This window comes from Daktulosphaira vitifoliae, unplaced genomic scaffold (genome assembly GCF_025091365.1).
Source record: "Daktulosphaira vitifoliae isolate Bord-2020 unplaced genomic scaffold, ASM2509136v1 Scaffold_2, whole genome shotgun sequence".
NCBI lineage: Eukaryota > Metazoa > Arthropoda > Insecta > Hemiptera > Phylloxeridae > Daktulosphaira > Daktulosphaira vitifoliae.
In genome coordinates, this window is record NW_026099573.1 from 19,623,254 (window position 1) to 19,645,188 (window position 21,935).

At 26.6% G+C, this 21,935-nt stretch overlaps 2 protein-coding genes across 3 annotated transcripts in view; one reads left to right on the top strand and one right to left on the bottom strand.

Moving 5' to 3' along the window:
• Positions 1–1,014: 1,014 nt before the first annotated feature.
• On the top strand, positions 1,015–6,406 carry LOC126898435 (fumarylacetoacetate hydrolase domain-containing protein 2). The gene is made up of 7 exons (XM_050672443.1): positions 1,015–1,379; positions 2,372–2,447; positions 2,513–2,653; positions 2,712–2,871; positions 2,943–3,114; positions 4,191–4,278; positions 6,227–6,406. The coding sequence occupies exons 1-7, from the start codon at positions 1,123–1,125 to the stop codon at positions 6,296–6,298; spliced, it is 966 nt and encodes a 321-aa protein (XP_050528400.1). The 5' UTR covers positions 1,015–1,122; the 3' UTR covers positions 6,299–6,406.
• Positions 6,407–8,166: 1,760 nt separating this feature from the next.
• Positions 8,167–21,935, bottom strand: part of LOC126898426 (armadillo-like helical domain-containing protein 3) — a 17,291-nt gene continuing 3,522 nt past the window's right edge. The window contains exons 3-16 of one of the 2 annotated variants that reach the window (XM_050672423.1): positions 20,224–20,286; positions 20,004–20,144; positions 19,155–19,296; positions 18,539–18,672; positions 18,321–18,476; positions 17,997–18,163; positions 17,135–17,347; positions 16,857–17,071; positions 16,568–16,800; positions 14,485–14,611; positions 10,704–10,779; positions 10,563–10,641; positions 8,670–8,795; positions 8,167–8,610 (exon numbers count right to left, since the gene is read on the bottom strand). In XM_050672423.1, coding sequence (XP_050528380.1) covers positions 8,512–8,610; positions 8,670–8,795; positions 10,563–10,641; positions 10,704–10,779; positions 14,485–14,611; positions 16,568–16,800; positions 16,857–17,071; positions 17,135–17,347; positions 17,997–18,163; positions 18,321–18,476; positions 18,539–18,672; positions 19,155–19,296; positions 20,004–20,144; positions 20,224–20,286 — 1,971 coding nt within the window. In that variant the 3' untranslated portion in view covers positions 8,167–8,511. Of the gene's footprint in view, positions 8,611–8,669; positions 8,796–10,562; positions 10,642–10,703; positions 10,780–10,825; positions 11,272–14,484; positions 14,612–16,567; positions 16,801–16,856; positions 17,072–17,134; positions 17,348–17,996; positions 18,164–18,320; positions 18,477–18,538; positions 18,673–19,154; positions 19,297–20,003; positions 20,145–20,223; positions 20,287–21,935 lie in introns of those variants that run through there. The other variant, XM_050672424.1, reaches the window with a different exon arrangement.

Below are 21,935 nucleotides of genomic sequence, written 5' to 3' on the forward strand. Positions count from 1 at the left end.
TAAGTTGGATAGAGCGGAAAACAAATGAAGTACTTAGAGCTGTGGGAAAAAATCGCACACTCATAAATGCGATTAGAGCAAGACGCTGGAAAATATTGGACATGCCTTGAGACACTTAGAGGAGTTGCATAATATAATATTAGAGGGTATAATAGTAGGAAAAAAAACTACAGGACGTCTCCGAAATTCTTATATAGGACAAATTAAATGTGATGCAAAAATCAAGAACTTCAAGGAACTTAAATAAAAGGCGAGCAACCGGTTAGAATAGAGAATTGGAGTAGTAAACCAATCTTCGGGTTTATAAAAAAAAAAATAATAATTGTCTTGTGGAGCAAAATTTGAAGCCCGTACAGTTGTCCCGTTAATGTTATCACCTATTTTTGAAGTGTTTATTACGTAGAGATACAAAATGTATAAAATTAAGTATTTCTATTAATAAAAATAGATTCAAAACAAATAACAGATTAAAAAAAAAAAAATCTAAAATATGTGTTAACAGAAGTTATCAGCAAAAAAAAAGCCGTTTTATGGTACCTTATTCGTGAACATTTTTTCCACCCCCCATTATATACGCCACTGATCATAACTAATAATTAATTTAAATAATATACGGCGTTATTTTCTTAATCATTAGTGATCAATACACTTTACATGCTTAAAAATATGTAAATGGAATTACGGCATTTTTTTGAGCTACGCAATTTTTAATATTCTCTCTAATATCAGCCTCAAGTTACTTTGTTAAGGAAACTTCAAATATAATTTATTATTTATTAACTAGATGAATCTTGCTCAAACATATAATTAAGCGTGATTTAAATAAAATATTTTAGAACAAATTAAAAATAAACTATACAGTTAGAGTAAACTACAGTACTGGTTTTATGAAGCAAATTAAGTACAATAAAAAATGTATTTTATCATATTTTTCCGAAATACATCATTTTAAATAATTAATAGCATTCTTTAAACATACACAGATAAGATAAAACTTATCTTACTTGTGATTATAGTACTCAACATAGTGCACTGCATAGTATTTTCTTACCTGTGGTGTTATATATTTCTCAATGAATATATTACCGACTGAAGAATCTGTTTTTATAAGTATTGAAGATAATGAATTTCAATAAAATTTTCTTTTCAGTTCCAAAGACTCTTAAAAGTGTTAATCATAGTGCAAGTTACAGAAATTTAAGTAGTTATAAAAATCTAGCTATGAGATTTGTTCAATTTAAAGATGGATGTAAACGCGGATTAGGTATTCAATTAGACATTGATGGGCCTGTAGTGAATTTAAATGAAGCAGATTCTTCAATTCCTTTTGATATGGTCTCCTTTTTAAAGAGTGATTATTCTTTAAAAAATGTTCAAAAGTAAAAACCAAAAATATTTTATTTTAAACTATATCAGTGACGTATTTTGAGAAGGACTGAAGCATTAGCCATATTATGTTGATATTTAATTCTGTACCTCAGAAATACACTAATGTAAGTCATGTTTACATTCTGGAAAATTTTGTCAATGTTCTAGAAAACATAAAAGCAGAAAAATGTAACTTACTTTAATTTCTTCAGAAATTGAAATAAAAAATTGCATGCTAATATTGTTGGTCTATAAAAAAAAACTACAGTTTTAATGGTTAACTATTATTAGTTTATTTTTTATGTGAATTATGTTGATTAATTACGTTTGTGTGGTGCAAACTTAGGTTAGGACTTAAACTCCTTTAAAATACGTAAGGGGTCATAGTAATAATTTCTAATATAGATCAATGTAAAATTTTTGCAAACAAAAATGTAATAACCTAACAATCATAATTTTTGGACTTACGTTAGTCTATTTCTAAGGTATACTAATATTTCTAGAGTGTTTTTTGGTTCGTAATCAGCTACTGTTTTTAATGTAGCTAGTCAATTGAAAAAAGTTGTACCAATCCTTTATGAATTTACAAATATGCTACTGAGTTAGATTCTCATTAAAAAAGATGCAGGAGTTAGGGCAGCTCTGTTTTTTTAGGAAAAATATAGATCTACAAAATTTATATAATATAAATTTTTTTTTTAATAAAAAAACGATAGTCTCCAATTCAACTTTAAATACTATAATAATAGCAGTTGTAATGGAGAAGTTTTTTTAGGCTCTTAAAAATAAACATTTTTTCTTTAATTACTATTTTGTTTCAAAAAAACCCACATTTTTTGTCCTAAAAAATAAATAACAAAATGATACTATTGATAACATGACATTTCTACTAAATAATGTACATTAGTTAAATATTCAATTCAAATAGGTTACTATTTGCAATATTAGCTTATAATGATTAAATATAATTTAATTATATCTTGATTTGAATTATTGTTTCAAGAATATTAAATGAAAAGAAGGTGGTATTAGAATTAAGCCAAATAGAACTTTTACCTTGTATAACTGGACCTGATAAAGTAATTATCTATTTTTTTAAGGAATGTAGGAAGTGTTATAGTAAATATTTATATAAATGTTACAGGTTGTCTGTGTTGGATTAAATTATAAAGGACACTGTGATGAACAAAATAAACCATATCCTAAAGAACCATTTTTTTTTTCTAAATTCCCAAGTACAATAATTGGTCCTTATGATTCAGTAAAACACTCATCAATAAGCAAAGTAAAAATATTTATATTTTTGTTTGTTAAAAATGATTTGTAGTTTTAAAATTCTTTAGGCTCTTGATTGGGAAGTTGAAATGGCAGTAGTTATTGGAAAAAAGTGTAGAAAAATTGATGTTAGTAAAGCCTACGAATATGTTTTCGGTTATACAGTAGCTCAAGATATATCTGCAAGAGATTGGCAAAAAACAAGGAATAATGGACAGTGGTTAATTGGTATAATCATTACTAATTTAGAAAATGTCATAATAATGTTGTAATAATTATTAATAAAAAGTCATTAATAGCTAAAAGTATGGATACCTTTTGTCCATTGGGATCAGCTTTAGTGCATAAAAGTGAAATTAATGATCCACACACATTATCAATTAATTGTTCTATTAATGGCGTATTGAAGCAAAATGGATCAACGGGTGATTTAATTCATAGAGTCGATGCACTAGTTTCATTTTTATCAAAGTTAGTTAAATTAAATTATAATATTTTGCAAATATGTGTACTCCTAAATTCCATAAGTTGTAGTTGAAAAATATCTATCATATTTATCTTACTTGGCATAAATGTATTTTACCACCCCATTGAGATTTTTTGAAATATTTGTTTTTAATCAATTTAGTTTTCCATTCTGATTAAGAATATATAAAAAAAAATTTGTCGACGAAGCATAACTTATAACTTTCAAAATGTTCTTCTGTTCTTCTTGATTTGTTATGTTTGGCTATTATTTTTTAATTTTCTTTAATTCACTTGTATGAGTAATCTTTAGTGATGTAGTCACTGTTTTTTATTAAATTTATTCGTTTCCAAAATTAAAAAATAGTATGGTTACTTAAATTGGTAATTTCCCTTTGCCCCACACATTTAAAATTATAATCAAGTTGGTAACACACATCTATGCAACGCCATAAATATCAGGTTTGTCTTAATTAAAGATATAAATATTTGCACTTTTTATTATATTTTCAAACACTTTTGAAAAAAGCAATGAAAAACACCCATTATAAAAAAAAAATTTGAAAAATCTCGATGGGGTGATAAAAATGCATTTATTCCTTTTATTCATACATAATTTTATAACAGGAGTGGAAAACTAGATTATTATTATCCATCAATACTAATAGTTTTGAAAATATTATCTATTTTTAAATATAATTATTTGGAGAAATTGGGATGTCTTAGGGAAGGATAAGTCTCCCTACAATACATTACCAAATATGGTTTTTAGTTTATGACCTTTTTTTTGGTCATTTACATGTGTCTTCTCAAAAATTTAGATTTTAATTTTTTTTAATTTTGAGTTCAATAAAGTTTATTAAAATATTGTTCCATCTTTGGTCTCTATTATAATTAGCTTATAATTGGTTATTAACAACAAATAATTATTATTATGTTTAAATATTCATGTATTAAGTGTATTTATATATAGATACTAAATTAACTATACATTAAATACTAAATGTACTTTAGTTATTATTCAAATTTTTACAAATTAAATGTATGTTTAGCATTTTACATATTTAAAAAATATTTTTCAGTCTGATTACTCTTCTACCTGGTGATGTGATTTTAACTGGCACACCAAGTGGAGTTGGTGTATTCAGGGAACCGAAAGAATTTTTAAAGGTATACTTATATTTTATTGTAATTTAACTTTAAGTTGAAAACCATAGATTACTCCATGGTTCTTAACTGTTATATTAGAACTGTTGCTCTATGATATTTAATTAGTTTTTTTTTAGCTTCAATGCGAAGTTGAGAAGGTATTAATTTTACCATGATGTGTTTTTTTTTTTTTTATCTCTGTTGCCACTTTTTCTCAGCTCTCACTGGACCGATTTCTTTCAACAATACGTCAAAAGATCATAAATCGTATCTAGTTGAAGACATTACCCTTAAAAATTGAAAAATTTTCCCTCGTTCCCCGCAAATGGGGGAAATATCCAAAAAAATTACAAATTTAAAAATCGGTAAATTTTGTCATTTTTTTCACTTTTTTTTCTTAAAACTTCCACAACTTTTTCAAAAATAAACAAATCAACATAATTTTCTTTTATACTAAAATCTTAGATATTTCCCTTTCATTTGATATCATTTTTTTGAAAATCTAACACTTATTCTGCTCACAGGGGGGATTTAAAATTGCAACTTTTTTACAAAAACTAACTTTTTCAACCTAATTTTTGAAAATGTTCCGGAAATACTGCGTCCTTTAAACATATATCAAATTAAAGCTTATTTTATGTACTATAAAATGAAAAAAATTTGTCCCGACGACCTATCTTTTATGCGCAAATGGCTACCGTATTCAAAAATATGCTATTTTTCTATTAAAATTCTAGGTTTTGTATTTTATTTTATTTTAAAATATCTTATTAGGAGAATACATGGTGAAAATAGCTACCGTATTTAAAAATATGCTATTATTGTGTTAAAATTCTTGGTTTTGTATTTTATTTTATTATAAGGGGATTACACTGATTTTCATAAATATTATATCAATCTAAATGACATAGTATTAATAGGTAAACATATTTAAATTTTTTGTCTCTTTGAAGTCGAGAAAAATAACTTTAATATTTGAACTAGCTAAATTTCCATTTTTATTAAGTGACGAATGAGACGTATGGTTTTTGAGACGGTAACACTTGGATTTTTCATGACTGTGGCATTGAATTTTTTTTTAATTTTCTTTGAGTTAAAAAAAAATGTTTAACTCATTTGATTTTTATCTCATTTTTTTTTTTTTGTTTTCAACCGTTAGGTTGGTTAATACCAATTGGATTGATATATCCTGGGGAAATTTAAATGCAGTGGTTTCCCGTTGCCTTCTGCACTGGGAACATGGTGCTTTTTCGCCACCGTAGAAGCGCATGTATGGTCACCCATCCGTTCACCTACTGCGGTAGGCGCGTCTTAACACCAGAGTTTTGTCAACATCTAGTGTGACCACCGCGCCACCTTTTATATCATATAGATTCAATAACTTCAATAAATATCAAGGATTCCATTACTGTAGTCTCCTCTCGTGAGAAGAAATTCATATTAATATTATTTTACTATGTGGTTTTTTTTTTTTGTAACTATCATTTATTTTCTCAGCTCTCATTTTTTGACTTTTTTGACAAATTTTTTTTTTTAAATTAAACACTATCTACAGATTTGCATCAAAGCGTTTTTTATGATAGTCATTTTAATCACTGTCAGATATCATCTATACTGGATCCAACTATGCCACGACCCCATTGTGCCGCCACCCCACTGTGCTGGGTTTTTTTTTTACTACTAATTTCGATTTCACAATCGTTTATGGGGGTTCAGGAAGTATTTAAAAAATAAGAAATTTTTTGCTACTTTCAAATTATATTTTTGGCTATTATGTTATTTTTATTGATAAATTATACAAGTTAATGTTATTTTAGTTGTGTTTTTTAAGGAAAAAGCTTAATATCTTTCTGTTTAAAATTTACCTATATTATCATTGGTAAGGGCAATGAAAACATTTCTATTTAAAAAAATTGTAAATATTATCATAGTATTTGTAATATTAACTTATTTTACTGTAATGTTTTAGGTTGGTGATGTTATTGAAAGTGAAATAGTTGGTATTGGTAAAATGATTAATCCAGTTGTTGATGATGATTAATTTTATATAAGTTTTTCATACAAAAATTAGTTAATGTAATCAGTTATATTATATTCTTTATGTATTTATAATAATATTATTTATTAATAAATCAAAATAATGATATTACATATTTACATTTATTTTTCTACTTATAAGTAGTACTAAGTATTATCATCCTATTAAATAAAAAGCCCCCATAATCATCTAAAAGTTCTATATTTTAAACGATTCTTACTAATAAACATCTGAGCATTGGCACGTGAGGAGTGTGCTTTCATATGGCAGTGAAACATGGACAATTGACAAGAATGACAGAAGCAAACTAGAAGCATTAGAGCTATGGATATGGAGAAAATGACTTAGACAAAATGGATAAACAAGAAAAGAAATGAACAAGTTCTAGAAGTACGAGAAGAAAGACAGCTGATGAAGGTGGTTGAATCAAGAAAAATAAAGTTAATCGGACACATCATCTGGCACAATGACTTTATAATCAAAATTGACGAAGGAAAAATAACTGGGAAGAATCAAGACGATGCTCAAGGAAACAATATTTTGAAAATATTCTGGAATTTATAAACTGTGCATTTTTTTGGTTTCACTGAAGAATTTGGTGTCAAACAGAGAAGATTGGCTCCATCGACAAGGAATTGCCTTTAATAGATGATGAAATTTTAAATATTTTAGGCATATAATATTCTTGAATAAATGAATTCACAGTATTTGAATTACACCAATAATAATTATCTTTAGGATTTATCTGGCTAGCTACCACTTTTTTTTAGAATTTGAATTTTTCCCAGTATTTGGTTTACAAATATTTTTTGTTTGATACTCTAAGACTATATAATGAGTGATTTGGAGAGGAAAAGTTCACCCACAATTTCATATAGCAAATATAAATATCGAGAAACAAAAATTAAAAATATTGTCAACAGTCAATCAAAAATATTTATTTTCTAATATCGTTTGTCATTAGAAATATTAATATTTTCAAAGATAATATGAAAGTTATTTTTATATTTTACTACCAAGTTAACATTAATTGATAAAATAATGAAAAAAGTCAAAAATTAAGTCTACAAAAATAATAATTTATGTATATTTATGATGTCATTATATTTTAAGAAAATAGGAGCCTAAAGTATTTCTTTAACATACTAAAATTACTATTTTAAAATTTCTTATTTCCTAAACGACTTATTCAATAATTTTTTCTTTGATAAAAAGAAAGTTATATATCTTTTTGATATAATATTTTATAAAAAAATGTCCACATTTTTTCTTTAAAAATTCAATAAATCTTAAAAAAAAATTAAAGTTTCTAATTACCGCACTGATGCACATACTTATAAAATAGTGTATATTTTTATTATATTTTTTATTTTATAGGAATAACATAATTATTTGATTATATGTAAAATATTTTAATAATTTTTAAAATTGTTTTTATTGACACTTTAATTTACAATTTGTACAATGAAATAAAGCTAATATGGCAATAAAAGTATAAAGATGTATAACAGAAATAGATTTTTTACATAATTATTAATTAACAAATAATTAAAAAAAAATTTTTTACAATATAAAATATATTATTTTTTAAATAAATAATATTAAACTATAAATTAATCTAAAATTTGTTGTTTTATTTATTCTGAGCATTTAATATTCTACTAAAAATAAATAATAATACAATTTTTTTTCAAATAATGTTAAACTAAAGCATTTTCTTAAGATAAATGTAAATATAACTATTATTTTCTCAATTACTCATACAGAAATATTAAAATCAACTTTATTTATAAAAAATAAATTTGAAAAAAACAGTAAATATATAATTTTTATAATTTATTAAGCTTTAACAGTCTAATGAACATTTATTTTATAATACTAAAATAGCCATTTTATTTTTGATTCTCATGTTAAATATCAGCTAAAGAATATTTAATCAAGCAAATTATAGCATACCAAATGATCAATATTTATTTTAGTTTTGGTGCTATACTTGATGTAAAAAAAGCTTCATATAATATTAATAATAAAATTAAGTTGTCATAAATAAATGCATTCACCATGCATGATAATTTATACAATTTTTATTATCTTATATTAATAACACTTATAAAATAAATATATTTGTACTACGAAAATAGCAAAAAAAATTTTGAAGTGTTAATTTGATCAAATTTAATGAAGAACTATAATTAATTGGGACATATAGAGGCTAGCTAATTGTTTGTATATAATGAAAAATTTTGCAAAATTTGCTGTAAATCTGTGTTTGCATGTTTAAGTGATTGACGGATATCTTTAATAACCTTACCAACCTAAAAATGAATTGAATAAAAACATAATTAGACTTAAATATGATTTATATTATACATACCATTAACTTAATTAGTGTTGAGCTGGATTGGGTATGAATAGATTTATTATTTGAATTTATACTCCCTAAACAGTCTAGCAATTTCAGTGTTAATGTATCATAGTTACTTCTTACTACTTCTAAAATCTTGAAGCATAAATAAATAATATATAATCATTAATTTTGTTAAAAAAAAAATATTAATTAAAATCTAGATACTGAAATCATACCACCGTTGCATTACCAACTGGGTTATGTAGGCCATCTACCTAGCCCAATTTTTAATTATTATTCATGAGTAGAGATGCATTTAGAGTTTTAATGTTTTATTTCCGCCCATACATACCTATCTAAACATTTTTTACCATACCCCCATTATTATTATATATAATTTTATGAATTCACTTTTTGATAATATTATTATGAAAAATAAAAATCGCAATGTTATCATTATCCAAAATCTTATAATATTTAAATTTTTTGATTAAATGAAAAAATGCTGTTGTCTGGTGCGATGGTACTCCCTCCTTCTAAATATGTCTCTACCTATAAATAATATAATTTGGTTCTGAATTCTAAAATGGATCTGCGATTCTAATATGGTAAATATATGTTTTAAACATTTCGTTGGAAGTAAATTAAATGTTAATATCTGCTTATTTATGTTAATATTACTCAATGTTTTTAAGATTACCAATACATCAATTAATATTTAAATGATTTATCAATGCGTTATAAGAATTGATTATTAAAAATACATTATTAGATAACTCTTTAAAATTAAATATATTAATTATACTAGCAGTTCTTAATACAACCAAAAACTAAATAAAATGCTAAAAATTTCTTATGCATTGTCTACGCAAAACTTTATGTATAAAAAAATAAAATGGCAATATAAGTATTATTTAGATCAAGAAGTTTTAATTAAAGAATGAACAATTTAGTTTAAGTAAGAGCCATATAAAAAATTTTCTAGAGTAATATTAGTCTCCATGCTATACAGGGTGATCGAAATCTGGTAAGACACTTTTTTTCTCTGAAACTATTGAGAATTTAAAATTTATGTAAAAAGAAAAATTATTAAGTTTACAAAACTCTACAATAATATGAAGTTAAATGAATTTTTTTTTATCCCTTCTGGGATAAAAATGTTTATTTATAATTTTTTTTAAATGGGAACCACTATTTTTGATTTGATAATATGATAGAATAAAAAATCACAAACAATTTTGTTATTATAATTTTTTTTATCTGAACAACCGTTTATGTTTTATAATTGTTTAAAGATTTTGACTTCCAGAAAAAATTTTGTCATTTATTACGTTTCGTAATATCGGTGGCAGTGCAAACGGTAATTTTGTTAAATCCTTTAGTCTTACAAAACCATAGACTTAGCTATTAATAATACACCGAAAACCCGGTTTGAATATATTATTGTTATCACTCATTTAGTGCGTAGTAAATTTTTATTGCTAATTACCTGTCATAACTTGATAAATAAAATTTGGTTTATACAACAGCAAATAAAAATAATGACTTCTGTATTTAATTCAGTAAAATGACAATAGAAATTTGGCCTAAAATCACTTAACTTTAACAAGCTGTAACGGACGAACGGTTAATCGGATAAAAAAATTATAAGAACAAAATTGTTTGTAATTTTTTTCTATCATGTTATAAAGTTAAAAATAAGGGTTCCCATTTAAGAAAATTATAAATAAGGGTTTTTATCCTTGAAGGGACGAAGAAAGTAATGGTTTGACTACATATTATTGTAGAGTTTTTTGAACTTGATATTTTTTCTCTATAATAAAATTTAAAATTCTCAATATTTTCTGAGAAAATGAGTGTCTAACCAGATTTTGATCACCCTGTATAGTCAGTATATGGTTGAATTTTGTTTATACTTACATCCTCGCCAACTGGTGTTGTTACTGAATTTTTTTCCAGCCAATTATCAATTTTTGGGATGTAATGATTAATTATTGCTCTAAATAATAATAAAATTTTACTATTATGTCATTGTATTAAACATAAATTATGCAAAATTACCTTATATTTATTAAAGAATTAGATAATTTTGAAGCAGATGTTTTGTATTCACTTACTGTTAATGAATTTCTTGATGCTTATATGTAACAGACATAAGAGCAATTGAAATTGGCTTTTAAGTTTTATTTACAAAATAAAAATAATAGTCATATTATTAGATGTAAGGTAGTATATAATAAAATTTAATATAGCTATAAGCTTATAACTAGATTAAAAAAAGTAACTTATCTTTCAAACATATACAAAATAATTATTCATCCATTATATTTTATAGAGATGTCCTCTATTACAGTAGCGTTCAAAAGTATTTTGACAATCAGTTTAAACCACTAAAAACCATGGATCTGCAAGACAATAAGTAGCCGACCTTTTTTAGTGAAGAGTGCAGCAGTCTGCAGCTGTTATCCTTTGGAAAAGAAGCTGACAACGTAAGCATAAGTAAAAAAGTCTGTTTTTTTCAAAATACGGTGCTCAAAAGTATTTTGACAGGTGTATTTGTTAGCACTAACATCTATTTTATTTTGTAATTACTTTGCTTTGAGCGCTACTGTAAATATAATGGAAGAACCTAAAAATTAATTTATAACAGATACATGTCAATACATATGTTACTAACAAAAACTCCCCAAAAAATTATAAAAACTTATTATTTTAAGAGAAATGGAGTAACTAGCATTTAAGAATCACCCTGTACCTTCATAGTAAAAAAAAAATTAACAATATAAATTTCAAAATGTTTTACCTTTATTCTATGCCTAATGAAGTTAATATTAAGTTAAATAAGATTTAAGTTATCATAGAATTATTAATTTTTAGTTTTCCCATTTATATCACCTTACATTTTATAAAAGTTAATTTTGTTAAAACTAAAGTTGGTTTACTGATTGTAAACATTTTTTATATTGGACTTAAATTTAAAAAAAATTGATAAAAAACAATGAAAATATTTCTATTAAGTCTTATATTAATGAAAATAATTGTCTTAAAAGAAGAATCAATATGAAACATATTGATAAAAAATACAGCACAGGGGGGTCGTGGCACAGTGGTGATGTTGCATAGTTGGATCAAGTATAATGATATCTGACAGTGATTAAAATCACTATTAAAAAAAACGCTTCGATGCAAATCATTAAATAGTGTTTAATTTTAAAAAATTGGTGTATTATTCCAAAAGCTACATGATCTACTATTTCTTTATTTATATCCCGATATTTATTAAGATAAAGCATGTCGAATGAAAAAGGTATATAAATATGATTTCTAATAAAAAAATTGTGTTGATCCATACACTTTTCAAAAAGTTATGGCATTATAAAGTAAAAAATAAAAAAATTTTTTTTTTACAAAAATCATATTTTTTTTATTAACTTTGATGTCTGTTTTCACCGTGAAGACAAAATAAAGTCCGAAATTTTTTTTTTCATAATAAAGTATATTATATTAGCTTTAATTTAAGATATATATAAAAGTATCAATTTTCCGAAACAATTTCAAAAGTTCAGTTAAAGATGAAGGTAACACCGAAATCATATCTCCTGGCGGCAGGTAAAACGCAGGGAAGGCCACCCGTAAAAACCAAATATGGAAGCAAACCATGTTAAAAAAACAGTTACCGCTCTAGGAGTTTCGGAGATTTCAGGGCCGGCTGGAGAGAGTGCCGCTGCAGGCTTGACCCGGTCGTCATCCAGCGACTGCATAAAAACCGTTGCACTGTTGAGGCAGGGTCCAGGGGGGGTTCGCGCCCAAGTTACTGCTAGAGTATGTGGGGAGCAGGCATCCTCCGGTGTCCTTAGGTTACTGCCGAAAGTCGCGACTTCAATCGTGATGTGGTAAAGGAGTGGTCGGGCATTAGAGGTCGTTTTGGCAACGATATCCCTATGTCCCGCTCTGAATTTGATAGGTGGTCAAAGATTGCGGAGCGCCTAGAAGACTGTCTCAGCACAAGAGTAATCCTACTTTTGTGGCCGCAGGCATGGGTCTGAGGGACGCAGTCGAGGCATACGATTATGCCAGCTGGTTAGCCCAGAAGGGAAGTACTTTGGGAAACTCGCCTGGGGAGGGATCTAGTCTGCCCGAACTGGCGAGCGATCCAGACATTGATGAACATGATGTTGTGCGGTGGAAGAGGAAGGAGGCGTCCCCAACTGCGGACGGAGCCGGGCCGGTCATCCTGGAGGACACCCCTCCGGATGCACCCATCCCCCTACTGAATACACCTGGAAGGGCTCCCGAGCTCAAAAGGAGGAAGTGCGGGAAGATTGCGGCTGCCGACCTCTTCAACGAGGACGGTACACCGCGGTCTAAACTGGACCGTAAATCACGGTCGGTCTCGCTCTGGCGTGCTTGCAGGCGCAACGGCTTGAGAACATCATGGTTCTCATAGTGCCGCCGCACGACCACGTTAGATTGACTGTGAGAGATCTGATAAGGAGCGTTCGCTCCTTGAACGATCTCGAACAGACCCGCACTCTGGAGGAGTAGGTGCCGACCATGGAAACGGCAACGCAGACGGAGGCTACAGTAAGTGTCCGATCACCGGAGCCGATACATTTACTGCACTTGGCGAGAGCGCGCCACCCGTCGTCCCGTCACCCACTGCCAAGGTGGTTAAGCGGGTGCGGAAAAGACGGCGCAATGCTGCTCGATGTTGTGGAGTGGATAGTGGAAGAGAGAGTGACAGCGCCCACCGGTTCAGTGTCAGTCCGACTGCACGGGAGCGGCAAGGGCCGCTTCGCGTGGTGCGAGGTGCCCATTAGGGCTTTGCAACCGTTGGTTAGGCTGACACGGCTCAGGGTGGGATGAGTTATGTGCCGGATCCGAGTCCCAAAGGAAAAGGGACCGCGCTGCTACAGGTGCCTCGAAAAGGGTCACGTGCAAACGGCCTGTAGCGGTCCTGACCGGACCGGCGCGTGTTTCACGTGCAAAACAGAGGGCCACCGGGCAAGGAATTTCTCCAAAAGGTGGGAGGGCCGGAGAAGCCTACTTAAGATATTTCCTGACCTCCTCACTATTTGTGTGTTTTTGTGTTAGTGAATTTTATGCCGACCCATAGCAAAGCCCTACCCCCACCTCCACGTGATGTGACCTGGGTGGCAATGGATCCCACTCTGGGATCCGGCTAACGGGGGAGGCCACACCACGTTGTGAATTTTATAGCGACTTCGGTCACCCTGAAGCAATACATCAAGGTAGTCCCAGGGCGGCCGCCGACATCATATCGACCGTGTTAAAAAAAAAAAAAAGGGTAATGTCTTCACTAGATACATCTAGATACTAGATACGGTTTGTGATCTTATGACGCATTGTTGAAAGAAATCGGTCCAGTGAGAGCTGAGAAAAAGTGGTAGCAGACAAAAAAAAAAAAAAAAAAAAACAACAGTTATGTTGTGAAATAATGTTTCTAGAAATTACTATGAAATAAAATGTATAGCTTTAAAAATCAAGATATCAAGTATAGTTGTATTCAGCAATGCTGTCTTAATACAAAATAAAAACAATAGTATCTTTGCATATTATTAATTTATTTTTCGACTAGTTTGATTTTATAAAATATTAATTACTAAATAAAAATGATTAGATAGAAAAGTGGTTTTTTAAATGAAAAAAAGGGTGTAAGGCATTGATGAAAAAATAATGTCACATTGAAAATTCAACTTGATTATGACAAAAATAAGATAAGTAAAAAAAATTTAGATTTATAATTGAAAACTAATCATATTTTTTTAATATGAATATTTTTCAACTATGCTGTCACTAATGAGCTATTTTGGTTACTTACATAGTACATAAATATTATCAAATACTGTGTGCATTCTAATGATTTCATAATAAAGTTCATCATAGCTGTTTGGAGAAGGTAGTAACATATCACCATATGTGATAAATAAATTGAATATATTGACAACCTAAAATTTAATTTAAAAATTAATCATCTCATAATAATAACAATGAACTTGGTAGCGATAAAATTTTTCTTTTATAATTGAACCTTTCAAATTTTAAAATCTATATTAACTTAAAATTAAAAAGCCCAGCACAGTGGGGATGTGGCATAGTAGGGTCCAGTATAGATTGAATCTGACAGTGTTTAAAATAACTATCACAAGAAATGCTTTAATGCAAATCTGTAGATAGTGTTTAATTCTAACGAATTGGTGAATAATTACAAAAGCAACATCAACTTCCATTTCCTTAATTTTATCCAGATTAGTAATTCTTAGATTCAAAAATACAATATATAATTTTTTAATTATATATCATATAATTATAATTGTTTTCAAATTATTATTGATTTTGATTTTTAATATGTTAAAAGTAATCATTTTTAACCTACTTTTTTAAATTTTTTCCTTAATTTTTTTTTGAGGTGAAAAAAAAAATTAAAAATGAATAATAATAAATAACAATCAATCAAAATATTCAATGAATATAGAGGATCCTCCATTTTTGTCTACCCTTGTAAGAAGGACTTTCTTATTGATATTAAAATAAATTACTATATGGTTTATTTTTGTCGTTAATTTTTCTCAGCTTTCAGTTGACTAATTTTAATGACCAAAACGTTAAAAAAACATAATTTTAATCTTCTTGAACTTATAATACCCAAATATTGGAAAAAATTCTTTAATTTTTTAGATTGATATGTGATCAAAAACTACTAAAATTAAACAATATCTACAGATTTTCATCGAAGCGTTCTTATGATAGTGATTTTAATCATTGTCAGATATCATCTATACTTGTCCCAACTATGCCATGTCCACATTGTGTCACGACCCCACTGTGCTACCGTTTTTTTTAAATTCACTTCAACTGATTTAAATTAACCAATTATAAATGTATATGTATTAGTAATAAATTATTGTTATTAAAAATAAATATTTTAATATTAAAATTAAAGTTGTATAAATTAAAAATATTTATTTACATTATTACAATAAATTGTGAACAATCATGAAACATAAATGTTTATTGAACTTATACTTTCATCAAACAAAAGAATCAAATTAATGCGACTATCGCGCATCATGGTTGGTAATACAGTTAGCCGTCACATTCAGTTATCATGTTGACAATATGTTTAGCCATCACAGACAGTCCACACAGAAATATTTGAATCTATCCGTGACTGTCAAACATTACAGCCAACCGTAATGTGCGTTAATCTTTTTTTTTTTTAAAACTTCAAAAAATATTCTAGCTATCAATAGCTTATGATAAATTACATTTTAAATTTCATACTGAAATTATAATTAACTAATAAGGTTCAGAATAATCAAACTTTCTTTTCTTTTTTATGATTCGTTTGATTAACTACAATATTAAATTATTAAAAATAAATTCCAAACTATATAAAATATATAATAAAAATTAACCACTTGTGACTAATATTATTTAAAATTAAAAATATTTCAGTTCTCTATAACACAAAAGCAATTATAACTCTAAAAGCAATTGCTTTTAGAGAGGATATTAAACATGATTATTAATTGATTTTAAAAAATGTGAGTTTATGCTGTATTTGACATAATCCAAAAAGTCTTACTAAAAATAAAGTACAATCTATAGATTTGCATCAAAACATTTTTTATATTAATGATTTTAATCATGGTCAGATTTCTATTATACTAGTATAATATTATATTGATGTTAATTTTAACCTGTCTCGACTACTTAATTATTCATTGTGCTAAAAATGTAAATATTAATCTATATTGAATGCTATGATTGATATATTAACTGTTTTTACTTAGAAAAATTTGTAAGCTTGAAAAATAATAAATTTAATTTAAAGTTTATAAATTATAATTGATATTTACTTACAAATTGTTAGTTAATCATTGATACTGTTGAGTGCATACCTGTATTCCTAAATCAAAAATATTGATTTCTTGTGAAAGTTGATGTTCATAGGTGATTAAAAATTTTAATAGCATAATTAAAGAGCTCCATAGATCTTTCCAGTTGTAGGATAATCGAATACTATTTTGTTTTTGATAGCAGATGATGCGATGAATTATAGTAGTACATATCATATATTGATCAAATGGTAATTTTTTCATCATGTGTCCAAGCATAAATTCAATCATAAGATCTAAAAAACAACAATTGAAATTTTGTTAAATATTTTAAAATATTTTTTTATTTTACCTAAAAGAGCAGCTGCTAAAGGTTTTGCTGATTTATCAGGCATAAACATATAACGTCTGTTAGGGGGCCTGTAAAGTTCTACTTTAAACTGTAAGTTAACATCATGCATTAATGAGTTAGCAAATTGATCATCAGTCATAGTACATAAAATAACAAAACATAATAATGAATTATTAGCATTCACTTCAGTCTTGGTGTCTTGCATTACAACCGAGCTAATAAAAATAATTTTATAAATAATTTTTATAAGTACCACAATGTAGAGATTATTTACATACCAATATTGAAAAAAGGTGACTAGTAGATTTGAAAATTGATTAACTGTGGATGGAATAGTATCTAAATTAGCAACTGCGGTAGCTTGTGTTTGTTGTTTAATACTTGGATGCATTTCATAGCCATTAGAAATATGACAATGAGTTAGTGTGGTCATAAAATGTCTATTATAATGTACAGCTTTATATAGAGATATGAGAATACCACTTATAGACCTAAAATATGACTTATAATTAAATTGTCAATTAAATATTAGTGATCAATAAAGTAAAATAAAATTTTGTCATCAATATTTTATAAAATTTCATTATACTCAGTTTTTTACATCTTTTGTTAAATAAATGATCAAGTTAAAATCTTAACCATTTTGAGTATAAATCATATTAATGGTTATTAAATAGCTTTCTTTTAAAAGAAATTTTTAGTTAGTTTAGGGAACATGATATGTGTTGCTGCAAAAATTCATACAAGGTTACCTATCCAGTAAAGAATAGCTAATAATGCAGCTCAACATCAGTACTAAGGTGGCGACTGAATAAATCATCCACTGCACCATAACTACACCCAACTTTTATCGTATAATAAAGTAAACTGAAAAATATTTCAGGAAAATATTATTTCTTAAAAATAACTTTCATTAAATATTAATTATTTTTGGTGTTTTTTTCAGTGTCATGATTTTAACAAATATTTAATAATTTTTCAATTTGTTTTAACAACCAATGATAAGTGACAAAAAATGTTAAGGCTTTTGAAAAATATATTTATGGCACTCTTTAATAAAAATATTATTATTGTAGTTGAGATATTTTTGGAGACTTAAATATACCATCTTTCAAAATAATTAGTTATGAAATAACCTACCTGATTTCTTTGGGAATTTCAATGTTTTGTTCTACATTAGTATTTGGTACAAAAAGCATACTACTAACAGCATTAGTAAATGCATTTAACCAAGTATTGTTTGATTGGTGAGAAATTTCTTCAGATCGGTACTGGCAGCAAATTTCTTCTAATGACCAACGAATAATCTTTAAAAGTAATACTTTATTTAATATTAAAAATGAAGTTTAAAATTTTCTAATAAAATTACAATTAATGATACAATATTTTTAGTTAGTTAATAAAAATACTAATATAAAATTTTAATTTATAAATAATTATTCTAACTAATAAATTCATCAGCACCTGACTATATCCATTTAAAACATCTTCTTTGTCAAGTAATGATAATTTTACTATATAAGGATTAGTTTGTTTATCTGATTCTACACTCATTAACAGTGTTAGTAATAAAATTGAATCACAACCATGATAAGTTCGATAAATATTATTAGAAAGTATCTGTGAAAATAGAATTGATAATTTAGTATATTATTATAATAGTAAAATGTAATTTTTATTACTTCAATTAAAGATTCAAACACACTATTAGACATTAAATGACAAATAATTCGATTATCACTGAGATTATCAGTTCCAGTAACTATTGTCAGTAATAGTTGTAGACACAGATCTTTGACAACAACACACTCAGGTTCTTAAAAAAAGAAAAAATTATATAAAGAATAATTTTTTGCTTTGTACAAGGGAGTGCTCAATAGGGAAGGATAGCGTTCATAACTCCATCATGAAAATAATTATATTATTAAGATACATTTTCTTTTGATAAAAAAAGGTACTAAGATAATTTGTATAAAAACGCATCCTTTATACAAATTTTTAAGCACACCCAAAATTAAATATACTTATGACTTGATGCAGAAACTTATGAACAGTTTTTTTTAAATTGTTATTACCAAAATTAAATGCACAAATACAATATATATATATATATTTATATATTAAAAGACAGTAATAACAAATTATTAAAATCAAAATAAATTATTACCTAAAATTTCAATTAAGTAATTTTATTTATTTATGGTGTACAATAGATTATTCATTTTTTTAGATAAAATAAATAAATTTATATCTAAATTAATGGTCAATAAATATTAAAATTTGAATAATGTAACTTACCGCACAACATTAAGTTGCATTTTTTCAATAAATTTTCAAAAATAATATCAGTGTCTTTTGGATTAACAATAATAGGCGTGAAATCAAAAATTGGATCAAGCCTGCATTTTTTATATAAACTACTTATAATAGAAGTCAATGTCTAAAAATATATAATGAAATGACTTAGTAATAAAGAAAATTTATTAGAACAACAATTTTTTACTATGGTTTAATATTTTAAAATACATAATTGGATTATATTGTAGATTGTTTTGTAGGTTGAGTAGATTGTTTAAATTTTCAAACTTAATTATTTTAAAATTTATTTTTTTGATTCATAATATAAACATTTTAATGATACAAAGTAGTCATGAAGTAATAAATTTCAAAAAATAATATTCTGGTTACATTTATTTTGACCTGAGGCTTGCAGAACCCCTTCTTTCATTAAAAATGTATATATATATATATATATGATTTAATAACAAAAAGTTTAAATTGAAATTAACTTAAAATATAAAAGAGGCACTTTACTTTAATAATATACTAATGGCCTAGGGTGTTTCTATCAATTATAAGATGTATATATAAAAATTATATTATACAGAATAATTTTTTTGTCTTAACCCACTCAATATGCAAAGAATAAAAATAATTTTGAAATTTATTTTTTTTAGTTGGAAATGCCCATTTTAAAAGAAAACTTAAAATACTATCAAAGTACTTACTACTAAAGCAATTTTTTTACAAAACAAGATATTGTCTAATTAAATATCATCTGTCTCTTAGGAAAATAACAAGATGCACAAACCAAAACTTTTAATTTTGAAACCAATTTTTAAATTTTATTTCATAAAAAAGAAATACCTTTAATGAAAAAATGACTCTTAATTGATGATGTTGTTCAAAGGTTTCAATACACCTTAAAAACAAAACTTGCATATTATTTTTCAATGTAAAAAGTTTTTCAATTGTTAGTTTTTCAATCTCTGCTTCAATAAAAGAAGTCTAAAGTAAAAATACAAGTACATATTTTATAAAATTAATGAAATTTATGAATCTAAAAGAAATATTTTCAAAAATTTACTTTTGGCTTAAGTAGAAAGAATTCATCCCAGAAGTTATCATTATCTTTTGAAATATCTTCACCCTAAATGGAAATTCAAATATACATATACATATACATTAGGGTGTCCCTTATTTATAAAATTTAAAAATTACGAAGTGCCACCCCCTAGAATTATTCGAATACATGATAAAATAAATTGTACAAAATTTGGAGACGATTGGTCAACTCTAAGACGTGCCCCAAGGGGGTTAAAAATAACCCCCCAAGGGTGATTTTTTAGTTTTTTTTGCCTATCTCAAAAAATTTAGCTATTGCGAAAATGTTTATTTGGACTTTTTTGTAGGTATATAATTTTTCTATAAAAAGTATTTATACAAAAATTTTCGAAAAGTTCTTATTTAACCCTAAAAAAATAAAAACGTATATGTTCTATTCTTACCGTTGAAATTGTTAATTTATAATCATTGTAAAAACATAAAAAAAATTCATTTAACCGTTGTTTTAAATTTAATTTTCTATACATTTTTTCTATTATTTACTATTATATTATTTATGATTGTTCAAATCCTACAATTTTTTTAATTTTAATTAAAAAAAACACATCAGAGTAAAATTAATACCGTCTCAGTTTCACATTGAAGCTAAAATAATGTTAACTTACAAATTTATATACAACCAGAAACTATTTAAAAAAAAAAAACGTACTAAAAAAATTTACTACATATTTTAAATAATTTATCTTTTTTAAAATTCTTGGCATAATGTGCTTCTATTGCAATTAGGAAAACAACGCCGGTATTCTATAACAATCTGTAATAGATATTGTTTTTGTGCTTCGTCTTTTGTTAAAATATTATTATACTCTTCTATGAGTTTGACGCCCCTCTCTGCCAAATCATTTATAACTTTTAAAATATTTACTATTATTTTTCTTCTGATATATTGACTGTTGTCTTTCCAAAACAAAGGATTGATATTTAAAAAATCTGTTTCAATGTCATATCTTTCAAACATTTTTTTTGACTCAGTTGAAATAAAATCATCTATACTTTTATTTTTAAAATCATTAATTTCATTTACTCCTACTACTATACGTTTGTTTGTACATGGATCTTCTTCCCGATTATTTAATGAGTTTACCATTTTAATTTTAGTATCTTCACATAAATCATCATCAAAAAATGCTAATGCTGCCGATTCGGATACTAAGTACCATAAGTGACCCAAAATTTTTTTTTAAAACTACTTTAGAAATATCTTTATCTATTGGTTCATAATCAATTATATTTTTAATAAATTATAAATCTAAATTTGGCGCTAATGCAGCATTGGTGCACTTAATCATTGTTTAATATATAAACTTGTAATAAAAATACATAATGAACGAATATTTAACTCTTTGATTGACAATTCAAATTGGCCCCGAAACAAAAAAATTTTCAAACAATTAATGGCCTTGGCCATCTAACGAGCATGATGGATTGGGCCAGGAATTTTAAAATAAATTCTATGCAAATGTTAGGGCGTGATATTTTATACTTACCATGCAGACATCACATTTATGAAATTATATTGAAAAGTGTTTTTGAAGTAAAATTTAATACGTCATCTGAACCAGATGTTCCTATTTTCAATAAATTCCAAAAGTCTTGGCAAAATATAAATAAAACAAATTACTTAAGTGGAATAGAAGATACTGTTATTTTAGAAAAATTAAAAATAAAAAAAAA

Bases quoted from the DNA above. Each gene is read 5' to 3' on its own strand.
- LOC126898435 (XM_050672443.1), top strand. From the start codon at position 1,123: ATGAATTTCAATAAAATTTTCTTTTCAGTTCCAAAGACTCTTAAAAGT. The intron at 3,115-4,190 runs GTTAGTTAAATT...AATATTTTTCAG, and splicing joins CTAGTTTCATTTTTATCAAA to TCTGATTACTCTTCTACCTG. The intron at 4,279-6,226 runs GTATACTTATAT...GTAATGTTTTAG, and splicing joins AACCGAAAGAATTTTTAAAG to GTTGGTGATGTTATTGAAAG.